General features: G+C 37.1%; 1 protein-coding gene across 1 annotated transcript in view; it reads right to left on the bottom strand.

The window, feature by feature from the left end:
• Positions 1-27: 27 nt before the first annotated feature.
• The window catches only part of LOC106878880 (zinc finger protein with KRAB and SCAN domains 1), a 47,599-nt gene continuing 27,409 nt past the window's right edge, over positions 28-20,217 (bottom strand). The window contains exons 2-3 of the mRNA XM_052968395.1: positions 10,131-10,598; positions 28-481 (exon numbers count right to left, since the gene is read on the bottom strand). Of these exons, the coding sequence (XP_052824355.1) occupies positions 297-481; positions 10,131-10,440 (495 nt within the window). The 5' untranslated portion in view covers positions 10,441-10,598 and the 3' untranslated portion in view covers positions 28-296. The remainder of the gene's footprint in view (positions 482-10,130; positions 10,599-20,217) is intronic.

Here is a 20,217-nt window from a genome sequence, read left to right as displayed (position 1 = left end):
ATATATATAAATGTGTGTGTGTGTGTGTGTGTGTGTGTGTGTGTGTGTGTGTGCAAAGCCTCATTAACTTTAATATGTAAGCATGCTAAAGGGGAATCATAGATATCTTAAAAACTAAACAGACATTTCAATTCAGTCTTTTGAATAAAGAGAAGGAGAAGGATGTTTGAGGAGAACAAAAACAAAAACAAAAAAAAAACAGAAGTCATGTGCAGATTCATCAGAAGATGGCTGTAACTAGGTCCTACTTATAGAGAAAGTTGGATGGAGAGATTTGGATTGTCATTGCTTCACATTCAGGTCTTTTCCCTGGAATGCATGGCAATGTGTTCTGTGAGGTGGCAATTGTGAGCAAAGGCTTTCGTACAATATTCACATTTGAAAGGTCTGCTGAGATTGTGAATACGGCGAACATGTGCGTTGACATAACGCTGATGCAGGAACGTTTTACCACATTCTTCGCACTGGTAAGATCTCTCACCTGAAACAAGAAGGTGCAATAAAAGATAAATCCAGAGTTTTTAATTAAAACAACAATATGTATATAAACAAACCAAAAAAATGGAGTACACTGATTTTCATTATGGATTTGTTAAAACAAAAAATATAGGCGCGGGAGTGGCTGTGTGGTAAGTAGCTTGCTTACCAACCACATGGTTCTGGGTTCAGTCCCACTGCGTGGCACCTTGGGCAAGTGTCTTCTACTATAGCCTCGGGCCAACCAAAGCCTTGTGAGTGGATTTGGTAGACGGAAACTGAAAGAAGCCCGTCGTATATATATATATATGTATGTGTATGTGTGTGTATATGTTTGTGTGTCTGTGTTTGTTACCCCAACATCACTTGACAACCGATGCTGGTGTGTTTAGGTCCCCGTAACTTAGCAGTTCGGCAAAAGAGACTGATAGAATAAGTACTAGGCTTCCAAAGAATAAGTCCTGGGGTCGATTTGCTCGACTAAAGGCGGTGCTCCAGCATGGCCGCAGTCAAATGACTGAAACAAGTAAAGAGAGAGTAACACAAAGTACTAATGTATCAAACATTACAATGTCAATACTATAGAACAAAAGAAATTTAAGTGGTTGTCCCATGACCTTTTTCTAGTTCTTGGAAGGATTTGAACTCAGCACTGTACATTAACCCTTTTATAACCATATTTCTATTAGAATACACTGCTTTTGTTTCAGTTACTTTTGAAAATTATAAAGAATTTAGTAAAATAACTTTGTTATTATTAAGCTGGTGTTTAGAACATAAATTACGATGAAATTTTGACAGTAAGTTTTAATTTAGATCACTTTAAACCTTTCGTAACCATATTTCTGTTGGAATATGCTGCTTTTCATTCAATTAATTTTGAAAACAATGAAGATAGTGTAAAATAATTCCAGCATTACTAAGCTGGTGTTTGGAATATGAATTAACATGAATTTTTCATAGAAGATTTTTATTAAGATTGCTTTAAAATATAAAGTTTGTATTACAAAATCAGACAATCTCAGATGGATTAATAAAAGGATTAATATATTTGTTAGTTATACAGTGCCATTGTTATAGAGAAGAGTAAACTACACTTAATTATGGCACCTATTTACAACTAGGTGGACTATCAGAGTTAAATATTTGTGAAAAGTGCACTGTAGCACCGGTCACAAAATACATAACTAAAAAATTCCAGCCATGGAACTTTTATATTTTTTTTAAAAATTACATTTATCAATAATAAATTTAAATTAACACTTTTGAATTTGGTCTACAAGATTCTTGATGTGAACTTGAGTATTGAAACAGATTTTGTATTTTGGGAGGGTTATTATGCCAATAAGAAACACATACACTGATTCTAATTCAATTCTTTCAGTATTATTATTATTCAACTAGTTAATCATTTAACTAATCAATCATTTGATTTAACTGTTCAGTTGATTAATCAGGTTTTTCAGAGTACTTTCAGTGCCATTCACAATCTCATCAATGAAATGCTCATCAAAAGGACTCTGATAAACCTTGCTAACTGATTGACCAAAGACTTAGTTAAACAATTGATTAACTGATTCATCAAATGTGTAGCTAGTTGACTAATAATAATAAAAGAAGTGTAATAGAAACAGTGTGTTTCTTATTGCAAAATGACTCTCCTAAGGTACAACAAATATTGAAATTTATGCTCAGATCAACTCCTGAACATTGCCAATGACATGTAAAAGCACCTGTCTTGGTGACACATAAAAGGCATCCACTACACTCTTGGAATGGTTGGCATTAGGAAGGGCATCCAGTTGTAGAAACCATGCCAAATCAGACTGGAACATGGTGCAGCTCTCCAGCTTACTAGTTTCAGTCAAACCATCTGACCCATGCCAGCATGGTAAGTGGACATTAAAGGATAACGATGACGATGATGATATATTACTTTCTCTTTCAATATGTATTCAATGTATGCAGTGTGTAACAGTCATAGGGATTCATGTTGATATATTAGATGCAAGAAAATAGAAAAAAATAGAAACAAAAAAGAACTCAATCAATAAATGATCAAAATGGAGTATGCACGCACGCGCGCACACACACACACACACACACACACACACACACACACACACACCATTCAATAATGGTGTCCAGTCCATGCCAGCATGGACAACTGATGTTAAATGATGATGATGATGATGATCATACCAAAGGAAAATGTGTTACCCTTTAAAAAAAATTTGAAACATCCCCAAAATGCTAGACACATAGTATAGTGATTAGAGTGTTGCACTCATGTTTGCAAGATCGTGGTTTCAATTCCTAGACCAGGTAGTGCATGTTGTTTTTGAGGAAACCATTTCATTTCATGTTGCTCCAGTCCACTCAGCTGTGAATGAGTAACCTTGCAATGCCATGAAAACTGGATAACTGCCAATATGAGTCCTAGAACCCTAGACAGTAATGTCCAGCAGTTGATGACAATGAGGGTGATGATGATGATGATGATGATGATGATGATGATGATAGAAATATGCAATGGCACCACTGTGAGCGATTGTGAAGCTGAGGTGCAGGAACGACCAGGTACCCTTTCAAGCATCAATTTATACATCAATAAGGCAGGATGCAAAAATAGTCAAATTCTTCTTTGACAGTGGCCTTGTACACACCAGCATCTCAAAATCCACAGCTTAAAATATAATTTAGCAACAGATTATGGTATTTTAGTGCCTTATTTCATCCAGCCTCCACCACTAAGAACATATAATGGAGTGAGTGAGACACTAACGGTGATGTTCTATAAAGGGAACTGCCATAAGGCTTCTACTCTACTGTCTTAGATAGATACTCCTATAAAATGAAGTAATCACCAAAAATTGATTTCATTGCTGATAAATAACAAAGCATTGATAATTGATTTATTGAAAAAGTTCAGTAAAATCTATAAAATACATATTTAATGTTATCATTTTTTAATATTAGTTTAATATTTAGGACAATGAACTGGCAGAATTGTTAGCACGGCAGGCAAAATGCTTAGTGCATTACATATATCTAAATGTTCTGAGTTCAAATTCCACCTACGTTGACTTTGCCTTTCATCCTCTCAGGATTGATAAAATAAGTACCAGTTGAACACTGGGGTCGATGTAATTGACTTACTCCTTCCCCTGAAATTGTTGGCCTTGTGCCAAAATTTGAAACCAATATTAAATTGATATTAGTTTCAAATTTTGGAGGAGATATGCTGATTACATTGACCCCAGTGTTCAACTTGTACTTATTTTACAGACCCTGAAACGATGAAAGGCAAAATTGACCTTGGAGGAATTTGAATTCGGACTGCAAAAACAGACGAAATGCTGTTAAGTGTTTTATTCAGCATGATATTGAGTTAATATTAAGTCACAGGTGTAGCAGTGTGGTTAAGTATTTTGTTTCCCAGCTACATAGATTCAGATTCAGTTCCACTAGTGTCTTTTACCATTTCCCATTCCCTCTCCTCCTCTCTTGTTCTCTGTCTCTCTTTTTCCTCCTGAGGTAGCCATGCATCTCTTTTACTGCCAGATCTCTATTTCTGTCCCTCTATTCATACTCTAACTTCTCATCACTTGGCACAAGCCACCTCCCTCAATACTACTCCCCACCTCAGTTGAGGAGTCTTATCTTGTGAGTTATTTGGTGTCACATAAAATGCAGGTGCCACATAAAATGCACCCAGTCTACTCTCTGAAGTGGTTAGCTTCAGGAAGGGCATCCAGCCATAGAAACCATGTCAAAGCAGTTAGTAGAGCTTGGCACAGTCTTCTAACTTGCCACCTCTGGTCAAACCATTGAACCCATGCCAGCATGGAAAACAGACATTAGATGATGATGATGATGATGATGATGATGATGATATATACATACACACAAACATACATATGCACACATATGTTCATGTGTAGTCCCTTTGTTTTGACATTGTATGATAGTTGTAAATGAGTGTTACAATCATACAAGCAGTGTTGTTCTGCAAAATCATATTTGGTCATGGGGCAATATTACCTTACTTTGAAACAGATGAGGGTTGGAGGCAGGAAGAGCGTCCAGCCATAGTAATCTGCCTCAAAAAGACAAAAACTTTGTCCAACCCTTGCAAGTATGAAAAGTGATGGTTATCACTATCGGAGTTTTATTCAGAGTTATTTTAATGGTAGATGTTTATTCAATAGTATCAATGATCAATGTTTACTTCATTATATTTAATGTAATTAATCACAGGTCCTTCTTGTTTCATTATATCTAATGTAATTATCTAATTTTCAGTAATGTCATATTAACTTCATCATCAAGTTCTGACTGTTGAATTGTTTCCAACATACATTATAAATAGTTACTTAATTCAACCTGGAATGATGAAAGTCAAAATAATTCTTGCCAAAATTCAAATCAATACCAGAGAAGTACCAAACTAGATGCCTTCAAGCATTCTAATTATGTTTCCTCCAGACACAAGAAAATTATACTTTTTCAATGAAATTCCAGACACAAAACTTTTCCAATTTCCACTAAGAATAGAGAACAACTAGTAAACGGACTAGTGGCAGAGCTTCTACATGGTTGATTAGCTTGCTAGAAATAACATCCAAATTACCTTCAAATAACACATTAGAAACTGCAGTCCTAAATACCTATATATTGTGTGATTGTGACTGGCAAGCTTTAGATCATAGATCTATTTGATCAGGGTTGACTAGGGTTAAACAAACAACAATAGGTGGTAAAATAAATGATGTGGATTAGTTTGGCTATTTTGACCATTACTGAAGTTGAATCAGCCATGTTACTAAAGTCTAACATCTTTTTATTGTAACTTGACTAAATCTATTTCTTGGAACTGATAACAAGTGTTTTTGTTTTCTCTCTAGCTCTAGGACTGATAGGGCTGGCTACCCAGTTTCCATGGCCTATAAATGACCAAAATTACAGCATTATCCCTGAATCGGATGCCAGTTTGATGTAGGGTTCAAGGCCAGCAGTTTTTGAGGGGAGGGGTAAGTTGATTACATTGACCCTAGTACTTGACTGATACTTTACTTAATCAACCCACAAAGGGATGAAAGGTAGAATTTGAACTCAGTATAAAGAACTAGAAGAAAGTGTCACAAAGCATTTTGTGCTATTGATTCTGTCAACTTGCTGCCTTAATCCATCCATCCACCCATCAGAAGCTGGATTCCCAAGTGTGGCCAACTGAGATTATAGACCATATTCAACCATCTCGTCTTTAGTCCCTCCCTACGTCTTCTGCTAGTTGGTTCAGCTTGAAGAATCTCTGTTGCAATTCTTTGCTGCAAAACTCTTCTAATTTCATGCCTGTAGTGCTGGAGATGTGACCACTCGATGCAGAGGAATAGAAGCTCAATCTGGAGAGATTCCTTGATCTCTAACCTATGCATCCTGTTGAGTAACATTACTCAAGAAACCCTTTGGAGGAACTCCATTTCAGCCACTTGCATTCATTACCTAACATTCATGACCACAAGCCAGGATAGGCATGAAAACCAAATTGAAGATAGTGAGTTTCACCTTTTTACCAATCTCTCCTCTTCTGAGGAATGAATGTAAGAGCTGGGGTATTGCTATACCAGCCATCAAATCTAGCATCCAGTTCAGCCTCCTGCCTTCCATCACTTGTGAATGCAGCCCATAGCATCATACAAGCAGCACCTTTAATTTGAAATCTTCCAAGAAAACATGTTTGGCCATGGGGAAATATTACCTTACTTGGAAACAGGTGAGGGTTGGCAACAAGAAAGGCATCCAGCTGTAGAAAACTTGCCTCAACAAATTCTGCCTAATCCATGCAAATATGGAAAAGTGGACACTAAATGATGATGACATATGGTGAATATGAAGATGAATATTATAATGATGATGATGACAGCAATAAAGACGATGATGATGACAATGACAACAACGATGATGATGATGTCATTACAAGAGAATTGTGAAAATTAACTGATATTTTAAATTTGAATTTCTATTCTTTTTAAATATGGATAATAATGAGAATCACTCACTTCTGACTCTTGGCACAGATTATTGTCCCCATACAAGAATGTGTCAGTGTTTGTGTCTTTAGTACAGATCAGTGGTCTTCAATCATTTGTTGCGTATGGACCCCTTTGATTCTTATCTTACTTTAGTTGACTGGAGCCCCATAGCCATTTGGTGATTAAAAATAATACTATTGCATTTTTATAATTAAATATTATGAGGAGTTGTATAAAAAAATTGTGAAGATATTGTGTGTATTGTACAAGTATAACTAATTTATTGCACATAATTTTTAACAACAAAATCTTTTATAGACACCCAAGGGTCATGTGGACTCCGGTTAAGAACCACTGGTACAGATGGATGTAATATACCTGTTACATCTATATCTGAATGTTCACATCTGGGAAATATAGTTATTGTATTGCTAATTGTTATATGTAATGTTTTGGATGTTAAATTTTTGTAATGAGTTATTTCCTAGGTCTTCTCTTAATCCTTTCATTAACATGCTTGCATTAAAATACATCTCTGATTCAATTAATTTTAAGAATAAGGAAGAATTTGCAAAAATAGACTTTTCATTTTGAACATGGTGTTTGGAACAAAATTAGCATAACATTTTGATGCTGGGTTTTAGTCTAGATTACTTTGAAACATAAAGTGTGTATCCTGAAATCAAGGGTGGACCTAGGCGAGTTGGTATCAAAAGAGTTAATGGCTTGACATTTGGTGTAGTCAATTTACTCATCATAATGAACCAGTAAAATAATATTTGATAAGGACTTGTTAAATAACGTGTGATATCTCATCATTGATCTAAAGATATATCAGTATTGAATCAAAAACATTTCAATACTGAAGTAAAGATTTACTGTAAAGTAAAATAGCCATCTATGTATCATACTTAACATATATACACAGTTGAGCGGCATGATATTGTGGATTTTTTTTTTTTTTCAGTTTTTATCTCTTCATAGGCATGTTGTGTTAAAAATGCAATATACATCAGAGTAAGGTAAGCATTGTCCAAACAGTGATTCATGAGGGCCCGAAACATTTCAGCTCTCTTGACCCTTACCAATAATGTGTACTCATAGCCACATGCCTAAATGAAATTTGTCAGTTCTGACATATAAGAAACAGTGAATAAAAACTTGGTGTACAGAAACAGCATCAGATATGAACAAACAGCAAAATGCTTAAGAGTAATAAATATTTTTTACTCTGTCAAAAATTTAGTTAGGTGTGTTTCATTAAAATTCAGTTTTCCATCTGTGATAACTTTGTATGTCTATTAGATGTATGCTTAAGAAGTTTAATTAAGAAAATCAGAAATATATTGGCTTTCTTTACTGAAACTCTAAATTCTGCTTATAGATTTAAGAATCTTTTAAAAGACAATATTGTCTCTTTTACAAAATATAAGCCATTGCACATATTACAGAAAAGACTATATATATATATATATCAGGGACATGCCACCTAGGTAGCCAAGGTAGGCAGTGCCTACTTTAAATAAAACAGATCAATAGTGGCATTTTCCTTTTATAGCAAAATATGCATCTAATTCAATAAAATTATGAAGCTTACTCTGATTACTATACATAAAATGCAAAATATTTTAATTTAATGTAGATTAGGTAGGCATAATTCAACCCTACTTTTCAATCTCAGTATTTAAGCTACACATAGTACTGCTGTAGTACACATGCTGCATACACACCTACAACACTGTTTTCTTTACATGCTATAAAGGCAGAAATAAATCTACCTTCAACTGAGTTGCGCACCGTGTTTCACTTATTGTTTTGTGTGTTTAACTACATAAAGGTCACCAACTGCCTACCCTAAGTAATTACTGATGGCATCTGCCTGATATATATTCTCTAACTTTGTTTACAGCAAAACGTTTTTGAGTATGTGTATAAAAGCTCCTATTTTAATATATCAGCTACAACTTAAGGATATCAATTTGCAATAGCAGTTTTATGGGGTTGTACCAAACTGTGCTGATATAATGTAGGATAGATATAGTAATAATGATAATAATCCATGGATGGAATTTATAAATATTTTAATGCATTGTTATGTGTGTTTCCACAAATCACATGCACCTGATGAAATGAATGTATGAACTATGATCCACCTGATAAAAATAGATTGTACTGTAATCATCCCAGGAATATGGACTATGGTCTTAAGAAATATGTGATTCGTGGAAACACATGCATTAAAGTATTTATAAATTCCATCCATGGATTATTATTATTACTACACACACACACATGCATACACATATGTACACACAAACATACATATAAAAAAATAAATGTGAAATATTTATCATATAATGGGATCATTTTTAATAACCTTGCATTTAAGTATAAATCAAACTGCTTTAAAGCAATAATAACTTCCAAAATCACATAATTAAATAATTAAAATGTCATTAACATTCAGTTGTTAATAGCAATAATAATGGAATAATGGTATAAGAAACTGTCATGGATCTATTATGATTTTGTTATCTCCATAATTATTGACTGACTGAAATATCTACAAATATTAAATTACAAGACCACAAAAAACATAGAAATTGGTTCATAAAAACACAAAAATAATTTTCTTATTAATAAATGGTTGTTCATCATTTTACTTGTGCCAAATTTAATTCTTTTGATACCATATTTCTTTTGAAATACACTATCTAAAACAATGAAGAATTTAGTGAAATAACTTTGTCATTATTAAGTTGATGCTTGGAACACAAATTAACATGAAATTTTGGAGGATGATATCAATTTCAATCAAATTATAATGGAAAGTTTGTGTCATAAAACCATGGATTGGTATCAAAAAGATGAACCCCTTTGATATCATATTTCTGTTGAAATATATTGCAATTGTTTTAATTAATTATGATATTAAAGATGAATTTAGTAAAATAACGTTATCATTTCAACATTTAAATTTAATTTGCCAAAATATTTTCATCTCTAATGCAGCATGGAATTTTGTCAGTGAACAGGTCACGGTCTCAAAGCGACGAAAATATTTTGGCAAATTAAATTTAAATGTTGAAGTGAATCTAACAGTTTTTGTGTGTTTCTTAAATGGCTTATAAACACCTTCCACGCTGCAATAGTTTTTGTTCCTGCACACAATCTCAGATCAGGTCACTTGCTATGCAAGTACATCTCTGTTATCATTTCATTTTTGCATTTGGTTTTTTGCATTTTATGTGAATTTGTGTGTTGAAGCAAATTTTGTTGTGTCTAGGGGGAATCATTATGCTAACATGATGAACACACTCACTGGTTCAACTCCACTCATCTATTAAATATCCAACTGGATATTTAATAAATGAGTGGAATTGAAGCAGTGAGTGTGCTCATTACATTGGTATCATGACTCTCCCTAGACACAACAAAACTTTATCGTTATTAAACTGGTATCTGGAACACAAATTAACATGAAAGGTTTGGAAGAAGGGTTTTATTTAGACCACTATAAAACAAGGAATTTGTATCATAGAACTAGGAGTGGTCTCAGGTGGGTTGGCATCAAAAGAGTTAAAATGAAATCAGAAAGGAATTGTGAACATGTCTTACCAGTGTGTATCATCTGATGGCGTTCTAAATGAGTGTTGAGAGAAAATCGTCTCCCACAGTCGCGGCACTCATACGGCAAATCGGAACGATGCATCATCATCTCGTGAGCCGTGAGGCTGCTGCTGTAGAGAAAAGCCTTCGAACAATGAGAACATTTGAAGGGTTTCTTGTCCAAAGGTGCAATTCCAGCAGTTGAAGGGGTTGTTGATGAAGTCGAAGCAGAAGTTGACGATTTGGGGTCGGGAAAGACACTGGGTGAGAAGGACTCGCTGCCTCTCATAAACATATAAGGATCGTCTGTCTGCATCATGCTGCTTTTTATGGGATACCTTTTTTTTAAAAAAAGGCTGATTAATGTTGAGGTTTTGTGAGGAAGTAATGGATGAAAGCTACAAAGCACTTCCTTATTTTCCAACAAAATGTCAATGACCACCAAATCTTTGTGGAATTTCAGAAGCAAACAAAGTCCTGAAATAGAAATTATAATAGAATAAATAATTGGTTAGTAGAAGTAAGTAAGTTTAAAATGATCAAATTTTGATTAAAATAAAATGCTGAGAGAAAAAGTGAAGTGAATTCAAGAAAGAGAAATATTGAGAAAAAATACCAAGTTTACTATAAATGATTCTGAATAAACTACCACTGGTCTATATTTTTTCAAATTGATATAGTATCTTTTTCTAAGAAAGTAGAGCATAATTTGAGACAGATTTGACCTGCTATTTCTTGCAGCTTGAAGGACCCTGTACAGGCTCCCTCATTGGTTCATGTTAACATGTTTTAAAGTTTAGCAGGAAGATAGTTTATACATGAACATAGTTTATACATGAACATAGTTTATACATGAACATAGTTTATATATGAACATAGTTTATATATCTTCCTACTAAACTTAGATGGTTTATATATGAGTGCTAAACATTTTACTTTACAAATTAGTCAGAAGATGTAGAACACTGTCAATATTGGATTGATGCGGTGATGTTTAGCATCGACATTAGAAGGTATCCGCAGGAAAAACACTGAATGGAGAAGTCCTGAAGGCCACTGTTCTAGGTCGAAGGATAGAGTGAAGTATCTAGTATGGGTGTATAGGGGATGAGACTCAGTAAGTGTAAGTGAAGAACTGATGTAATTTACATTATTTTTTTGAAATATGATAAAATATAGAGCTATTTGTGAGAAAACCCTATTTAAAACAACAACAAAAAAAACTATTGGTAAACTTTAAGTGCAACTTAAAGAGCACAACTCTTTATTGTCCAGACTACTACAACGTTAGTGCCAACCAGTCTCATCCTTTGTATTATACTTTGTTTTGCATTATAGAGAATTTTTTGAGATTCAGAGTTACCGAGCTGACAAAGCCCAGCGACTATACCTTTTCCTTTTCCCATGAGGATTAAGCAGGATCACTTGCCCCCACCTTTCTTACCACAACCTTCCATCTTTTCTCAAACACACCTCATGGCAGGCATCTCTTCTCGAGCCCTATCTATCTCTTCAGATGGTATTTGAAGTATGTCAGCAAACCAGGGCCAGACATGAAAGATCCTGTCACGAGTCCTTGCAATCTGGTCTTCCACACACTCTTTCAACACTGCCACTGAACAGAGAAAACATGCCTCACCTTCCTTTGAGAGTCTGGTTGGCAGCACAATCTTTATTATAGACTCGACTGATAGCTGTACTCTGCCTAGGTGTGACAAAACGTGTTCAGCATAAATTATCAAGCCTGAAAGCTTCTGGCACTGTACAAAAGTGTGCTGGATGGTTTCATCGTCCAGCCCACATCTTGGACATGCCGTTGGCACTGACATTCCATGCCTGGATAACTTATCGCGAACAGGTAAAACGTTCCTGTAGCACTGCCAGGTCAGGGATTTTTGGTAATTATCCAAATACCCCGGCCTGAAAGTTTTTGGGAACAGGTTGGCAAGTTGGTTCTCATCGAACCCCAAGCCCCTCCTAGGACGTCATCATTTTTAAACTCTACTAGCCCTTTATACAAAACCAAGGTGGTATTCCCATTGCCGGCCTTGCCCATCTTGTGGATTAGCACAAGTGCCTGTCGACACTCCTTTCGCCATTCTGTCAGATTATGCCTTTTAATAAAACTGGGTTTGAATCTCTCTAAAGAGGCTGGTTGTGGAAAGAATTCCTCCGCCAATGGATTTCATACCTTGTTGCCTTCCAGGTAGCACCAGAGATGTCTCAGCCTCAACACATGTCTGCGCATCATAAGCCAGGGCATCCCTAACCCACCCTTTAACAGTCCTGGCAGCAGACGGAGCGCTTCACAAGTGGCTTTCCTCCTTTCCACAATAAGTGGAAGAGGAGTCGCTTCAACTTGTTTAGCCACAAGTCAGGGCACAACGGTTAGGCGGTAGGTGATTACAGGTGCAATAGACACCTGTACCACCTACGCCCTTCCTTTCAGGGACAGAGCCCATCCGGACCAAGTGTGGACAAGGGCCTCCACCCTGTCTGTCACCTTGCTCCAATTCTTCTCCATCTGGGAGTCCGGTCCAAACCAAACAACAAGCAACTTAACAGGACCATCTGTCCAGTGACACAAGACACTGGACGATATCGACTTCCTCCTCCAGGTGCTGAGGCGCAAGCCGATGGACTTGTCCTTGTTAACTTTTGCCCCTGCCACCGCCTCTTATTCTTTTATAGCGTCCTCTACACAAGGTAGCTGAGCCTCGTTGGACACAATGATGGTGATGTCATCCGCTTAAGCAGAGACTGACTTAACGCATCCAATTTCATTGGGGGTGCACCCCAAATTCTCCAACTTCCACAGTAATGGCTCAAGAGCCAACACATACAAAAGCGGAGACAGGGGACACCCTTGATGAACTGACTGCTTGATTGAAATCAGCTCCGACAGGTAGCTGTTTATCTGAACGGTGGATTTGATGCCACTATACATTGCGGAGATCCATCTACGGAAGTCTGGGCCCAGCCCTGCTGCTTTGAGGACCACCGCCAGGTACTAGTGGTCTATCATATCAAATGCTTTTCTTTGGTCTAAATGGACCAGTGCACCACCTTTGCCAGTTAATTTACTCAACCTGTCTAAGGTGTAGCATATAAGGTGAAGAGTGTCCGGGATTGACCTGCCTGGAATGGCGCATGTCTGCGCCTTCCCTACAAGCTTCTCCATCACACGTGTCAACCTTTTTGCTAACAACTTGGCCAAAATCTTTAACTCTACATTGAGTAGAGTTATGGGCCTGTAATTACTTATAATGTCCCCTTGCTCGGGTCCTTCTGGATCAGTGTCACCACTCTGTGACTCACAGAGCTGAGAATCCTCCCATTCTGTTGCCAGTTTGTATAAACGCCTGCCAGCAGGTTCCTGAACAAGTCCAGCATGCTATGATAAAACTCATCGAGTAGACCATCCAGCCCTAGTGACTTGTCCCTAGCGCACTTGGCCAGCATCTCTTTGACCTCCGCAGGTGTAATCGATCCTTCACAGCATTCTGCCTCACATGCCAAGAGTCGCAGCCCACCAGCGAGGAAGCCCTTTAGGAACTCCCCACGCTCGAGTGCATTGCTACCCCCAAACAACTGGGTGAAGTGCTGGTGAAAGGCCTTTTGCATCTTTTCCTGTTCATAGATCTTGCGCTCCTGTTCATCAGTTAAAGACTTTATAGAGGCTTTTTTTTCACTCTGACACTCCACACGACGGGCCCATCTGGCAACGTTAATACCTTCTCGGCCCACTGCACGTAGCTTAGCTTTAACTCTGGAGCCTTCATGTTTGGCTTTGAGGTGACGGTACAAGACTGTTCTTGCCACCAGCACTCTAGCTGCAAAGCCAAATTCCATAGCCTCGTCTAAATTCTTAACTAGTTCCCTTTCTATTATAGATCTATCTAAACTTAGCTGATTGCTAGATCTAATATACTCTAAACGAATGGCTCTCCTGTGGGCGTGCTACCATATGTTATTAATGATGGCACCACATAGTGCCCTCTGCACTAATTCCTTAATCCAGGCACAGAAAGCTTCACAAGTCAAAATAGACTTGTTCATCTTCCAGTATCTGGGTCCCTGTCTATGACATTTATCTATATGCACCTTACACATCACAAATTTGTGATCCCTGTAAGGTACAATACAAAATTGTGGACAACTAAAAGTATTCCTGTCTCTTTCTCTAACCAATACCCTGTCTATATAAGATCTGTGTGAGCCGTCGTTATTACTCCACGTCCACTGTAGAATGCTTGGCTCATTCAGTCTGTAATAGTCTACTAGATTATAGCTCTCTAGTAAACCCTTGAGGCCAGGATTTCCCCTCCTATCAATCGAGTCAACACTATCCACCTGTGCATCGAGGATAGTGTTAAAGTCTCCTAACAGAACTACCGTTTTTGACTTCACTAGAAAGTGCTCTAGGTCTCGATAAAAACCAGACTACCTACACTCCTTAGGAGCATAGACAGCTACCAACTTGAAGGACTGTTTACTCTCATGGGTCACATCTAGGATGACCAGCCTACCTTCTGGGTCCAGAAAGACTGTACATACCTGTAAGTTCAAGGTCTTCTTAAGTAGGACCACCATGCCCCCTCCTCCTCGTCAGATAGGAGAAATAAATTTCTCATAGCCATTTAGAAGAGGTGTGAATGCTTGTGATCCACTCATCTTGGACTCAGTTGCAATGCATACATCTATATCTCGTGACCTGAAGTTGTTCAGAAGACAAGCTTGTTTCCATTTTGACCCCAGCCACGTACATTTATACTCCCTAACTTAATCGCCATTGTGAAAAATGGAAAAAAATTTGCAGTTTGAGTTTGGGGAGGGGTTGCACAAATTCAGCTGCCTCCCCATCCTTTTCTTTTAATGGTGTAGCCGCTGGGCTTTTTATTGGTGTAGCCACTGGGCTTTTCATTGGTGTAGCCACTGGGATGGTTAATAACTTTTTGTCTGTCATTTTGGAGCTGATGTCTCTGATATCCTCCAGATACCTTTCCTTCAGTTCCAAAAATAGGCCCGTGTCCATTTTTGTGAATCTAATATTCGGGGACGTATCTTTAGTTATTTTGAAAACTCGAGCCTTGTGGTGCACTCTTATAATGGTAGACAACGGCTCATTTGTTTCCACATAGGAAACAATTCTTTCTTGTGTTTTGGGGAGGGTTTTGGTAAAAGGTTTCACTGTAGGGTTGGTCTGGGAAATTTTGCTTTGTGTGTCTGTTGTGTTTAACTGATTTTTTTGTTTGGGGAGGGGAGTCTGGGACTTGTGCTTTTTTCCTTTTGTGCAATACTGTGGTATACTCCATTTCATCACTCTTATCTGTCTTTTCTTCCGCCATTGTTCCCACTTTTGTTTCTGTTGTATTTTCTGGCTTTTCATTTCTTTCTTATACCACCTTCGCAGCTTTTTGGGGAGGGGCCTCATTGTCTTTTTTTTTCGTGCACTTTGAGCAGATGTGGCCCTTTTCTCCACATCTGAAGCAATGAGGCCTACGTCCCTCAACAGCTACTCTAATGGTTAGCCCCTCCCCTACAATCACCCTATCGGGCAAATTTTCTAGTGTTTCGTTTGACGCTTGAACAACCATCTTGAGCGCCTGGCCTTTCCAGTTGACGGCTTATTTTTTTCTCCTTTGTAATATCGACACCACCTCCTCCACATCGTATATGACTGCCGCTGTTACCCACATAACTTCATAACCAGCTGGGATCTCATCTACTGTAATTTTCGCCATTCTGCGAACCAAGTATGTGGGTAACAGAATTATTTCCTCATTTCTTAAGGTTTCCATGGAGACCTTCGCTAGGCTAGCCATTTCGAACTGCGCTTCCACCATTGCACTTCTCATTCCATAGCTAGCATAGGTTACTTGGTTCCATACAGGGGCCAAACATCTTTCAACAATGTCATTCTTGGTGTCCATAATTCTTTTTTCTTTAACGTTGTAAATTTTATACACAACCATTCGTGCATTTATCACTTGCACTGTCTGGAGGAGGCAGTAGTTTTCAGTCACTACGACTTTTCCTGATTAAGTTACAAAACTTAAATAGTTGCTCCATTTTTACCCCCATTTCTCTTACATTGCCACTTACAGCGGCAGAAAAACTGGCTCTTTCCTATTCCTGTGTTTTTGTTTCACCTACATTTTCACTGGTATTACCTTTTCCCATCATGGGAAAATCTATTTTTGATGCAATATTAAATTCCATCATATGCTTTTTTTTAAATTGCCAAAAATGACAAAAACATGATAAAATAAATTTACTACCCAGCAATAGTTCAGCAATTTTTTTTTTTTCCACAATAATTTTAATACAGAATTTTCTGCCCTGTAGGGCAAAAATTCTGTTCCACGAAGGACAACAGTTCAGTTCAAAGCAAAATACACAAAAATATCACAATACCAGACAAAAACACAGGGAATGAACTCACATAACTTTGGTAACAGCAAATTACGATGCAAAAAATCTGAGTCTGCTAAAGATAATAGTAGTTTGCTCCAGCTCGCATTATATAGAAAAATAAGAGACAACCAGTCACTGATCTTGCAACAAGCAAATTAGTTAGTCACAAAATCTCTATAAGAGATGAAAGCAGTAATTATACTGAGAAGTAATGTTTATCGCCACTTCAATATGACTGTTCCATAGGAACTGACGTTACAACCATTTTAACCTCAGGAGGACGCTGGTTAACCCCTCAATCACTCTTCATTTTAAGAGTGCACAGGTTGTTGGCTGACATGAGTACAGGAGGGGTGATGCCTTGTACAGATGACAATGTAGAAAGTAATCAGTGCTCAGACTGACAGGCAAGTGAGGGGAAATAGGGTGGTGCAAAGCTAGCAGTGAAGCTGGAAGTGGATGAGAGGATAAGTGCTGAGAGTAAACAATAATGTAGGTCATGTACATTTGTTCAGGTGACCAAAGAGGGGATTAGAAAAAAGAGCAATGACACCAGAAGGGCTTGGATGACTGGCTGAAAGTGAGAAGCAGTAGTATGATTTAAGTGGTAAGATTATGTAGAACAGTAGAGGTGGATAAAAATAAGGATGGGTGATGTGATACTCCTTAAGAGATGAGTGCGAATAGAAGTAGCCCTCAGGAAGGGAGAGTGTAATGGCTGTTAGTAGAAAGGGTATAAAGGGTAACAAAGATGCAGTAGATAGAAGGATTTATAGAAGAATGAGGATGGCCTAATACATTAGCCTAGTGAACGGTGAAGGAGTCAGAAGGATGGAGTGGACCAATGTAGTCTTTTTATTAGAAGAATGAAGTGAACTGGTGGTGGTAGTGGTGGTGGGCGGTGAGAAACAGGATGATGCTGGAAGTCAGGGAATTTGCGGTATGTAAGGTGAGGAGAAGCAGCAAGTTATATATTCTATGCTTGGCAGAGCACAGAGTATCTCAGAGACTCTAAACATTATCCTTATATCAGGGTATGTTTCTTTGTAGCACTGAATATCACCAATCAGTACTGCTTTTCCTCATCTCTTCTGTGAGATGCAGCATCTTCATATCAACCTTCACCACTTCATCCCATGTCTTCCTTGATCTCTTTCTTCCAAGGGTTCCATTAACTTGGAATTTTTTAGTACTTGTTTATGCAACAGTTATCCTTCATATGCATCAAATATCCATACCAAGACAGCCTTCTCTCTAGGACACTACATCTGATTCCTTATACCCAATTTTCTCTCATGTCACTTGTACTCTGGCATTCATGTACATTAACATTACATATCCACTGGAGCATACTTGCTTTAGTTTTTTCTCACCTTCACAAGTCTTCTGCATTCAAACCCCATGTTTCACTATCATGCAGCAGCACAATTCTAACACAAGTCTCATACATTCTGCCCTTCACTCTGAGAGAGAGAACCATTGTTGCTAGCAGAGGCTTACTGACCCTTTTTCTAACCTGTTCTTATTCTGGCAACTACTCTCTGAGAACATGAGTGGGTAGGGTGTTACACAAGTGGCTACAAGATAGTGGTTTCAATTCCTGGAGCAGGCAGAGCATTGTGTTCTTGAGCAAAACACTTCATTTCATGCTGCTCTGTAATTTCTTTGGTGCCTGACATGTGGCACACCATGCACCAGTCCAGGCAATGTTGATTTGAAGGAAGGAAGAAGCTAATGTACAGACCAACATTTGACCACTATAAACAAATCGCCTGTCATTTACATCAGGAGAATCCACCATACATTCAGAATAATCACCTTCACAACTAATTATGTAACCTAGGTAACAGAAATTATAGACTACTCTGAGCTGGCTAAGCATTTAAGAAAGTCTTTTTCTAGTGCATTCTTAGTGTGTATTGTTCCAGTGCATCTGCCACAGACAAAACTTGTCTTCTCTGATAGTCTGCCTGTGAATTCTCCTACACCGCTTGTATGTCCATAGCCCACACTGAGTACAGTGTATGGAGTTTCTACCTACTCCTTTTCTACAGATTGAGAGAAGCTTTTTCCCTGACGATATCAAGGGGATCTTGTTTCTTTCCTTATAACATCACCATCCTTACCAGCTTTGAGTTCACTCAATTCTTTCTAGGCTGCAAGTATGTATGTGTGTGAATCAATCAATCAATCAATCAATCAATCAATCAACCAATCTGTCTGTCTGTCTATGTATGTGTGTATTTATATATGTGTATCCGTTTCCTAGTCTTAAGAATGTGTGATAATTGTAAATGAGCATCACTGTCATAAAGCAATATCCTTTGTTTCCATCCCACTGTGAAAAATATGGCTGGCCATGGGGAAATATTACCTTGTTTGGAAATGGGTGAGGGTTGGAGAGAGGAAAGAAATCTGCGTCAAGAAACTCTAGCTGACCTGTACAAGCCTAGAAAAGTGGATGTTAAAATGATGATGATGATGATGATGATGATGATGGCAATAACTCTTCTATGTCTTAGCTTGGCTTATTTATTTAAGTTGAAAATATTTTTTTCTAATGAACAAATATATTTGCACACACACACACACACACACACACACGTATATTATATGCATGCATGACATTTTAAATAAATTGACAACTAAAGATAGGATTTAATCATATCACCAAGAATTTGTCACACTAACAAGAGGAATCAGGTGTAAATTATTTAAGTTCCCAAGTTCAATTTCAAGTGAATATTCTTATTCACAAGAATATGTTTAATTTCTTATTACATAACAATTAAGAGCAATATTTTAAGGTAATAGAGGTGAAGAACTGAAGAAGTGAGAATTTTATAAAAAAAAAGTAATTCAAAGTATATTCTTTTATATCCTTTTTCAGCACAAGATCCCGTAATATTTTTAATGAAATCATCGTCTGTCTCCTACCTATAGCTATTCTGTATATCACAGAAATCTTATTGCTCCTGCAGTGTTTCGTAAGCAAATGATATCAACATCTTACATAACCACAGTTATATGAGACAACAAGGAAGAAGATGAAAAGAAAAGCATCTATAATATATTTAAGCCTACTATGTCTAGCATTTGCCACTACATTCTGACATTCTGCTACTGTTCCTGCTTCTGCTGATGCTGCTGTTGCTGCTGTTTTGTCGGTACATAAACACCTCTGCACTTAGCTTTCCAAGGCTGCAGTGCAAAATAAGATTTCAAGCAGTGAATTTCAAGAAAATTGTTTAGTCTTAACAATGATAGGTTTTAGCAATGAAAAGGTGAAGAGGTGAATGGAGTTCTGGTTTCACTGCTTCTTGAAGTAATTCATACGATTTTTAGTAAAGATTGTTGGTAATTTTGGATATATTAAACATTTAGGGAAATCTTAAAAATCTGTTTGGTATTGTAAAAAAAATCTGATTGAATAACTATGCAGTCATACATACATATATTATATAATATTCACTCTTTCTCTCTCACTAATATATATATATATACATATATACCTACCTACACACACATACATATTTACATTATACCTAAAAATATAGATATAATGTGTGTGCATATATATACACACACACACACACACATAAATGCATCTATATACACATACATTTAAGATTACAAATATATATATACATATATATATATATATATATATATATATATA

Source organism: Octopus bimaculoides, chromosome 5 (assembly GCF_001194135.2).
Source record: "Octopus bimaculoides isolate UCB-OBI-ISO-001 chromosome 5, ASM119413v2, whole genome shotgun sequence".
NCBI lineage: Eukaryota > Metazoa > Mollusca > Cephalopoda > Octopoda > Octopodidae > Octopus > Octopus bimaculoides.
The sequence above is the reverse complement of the archived record's forward strand: the minus strand, read 5'-3'. Positions and strand labels throughout refer to the sequence as shown.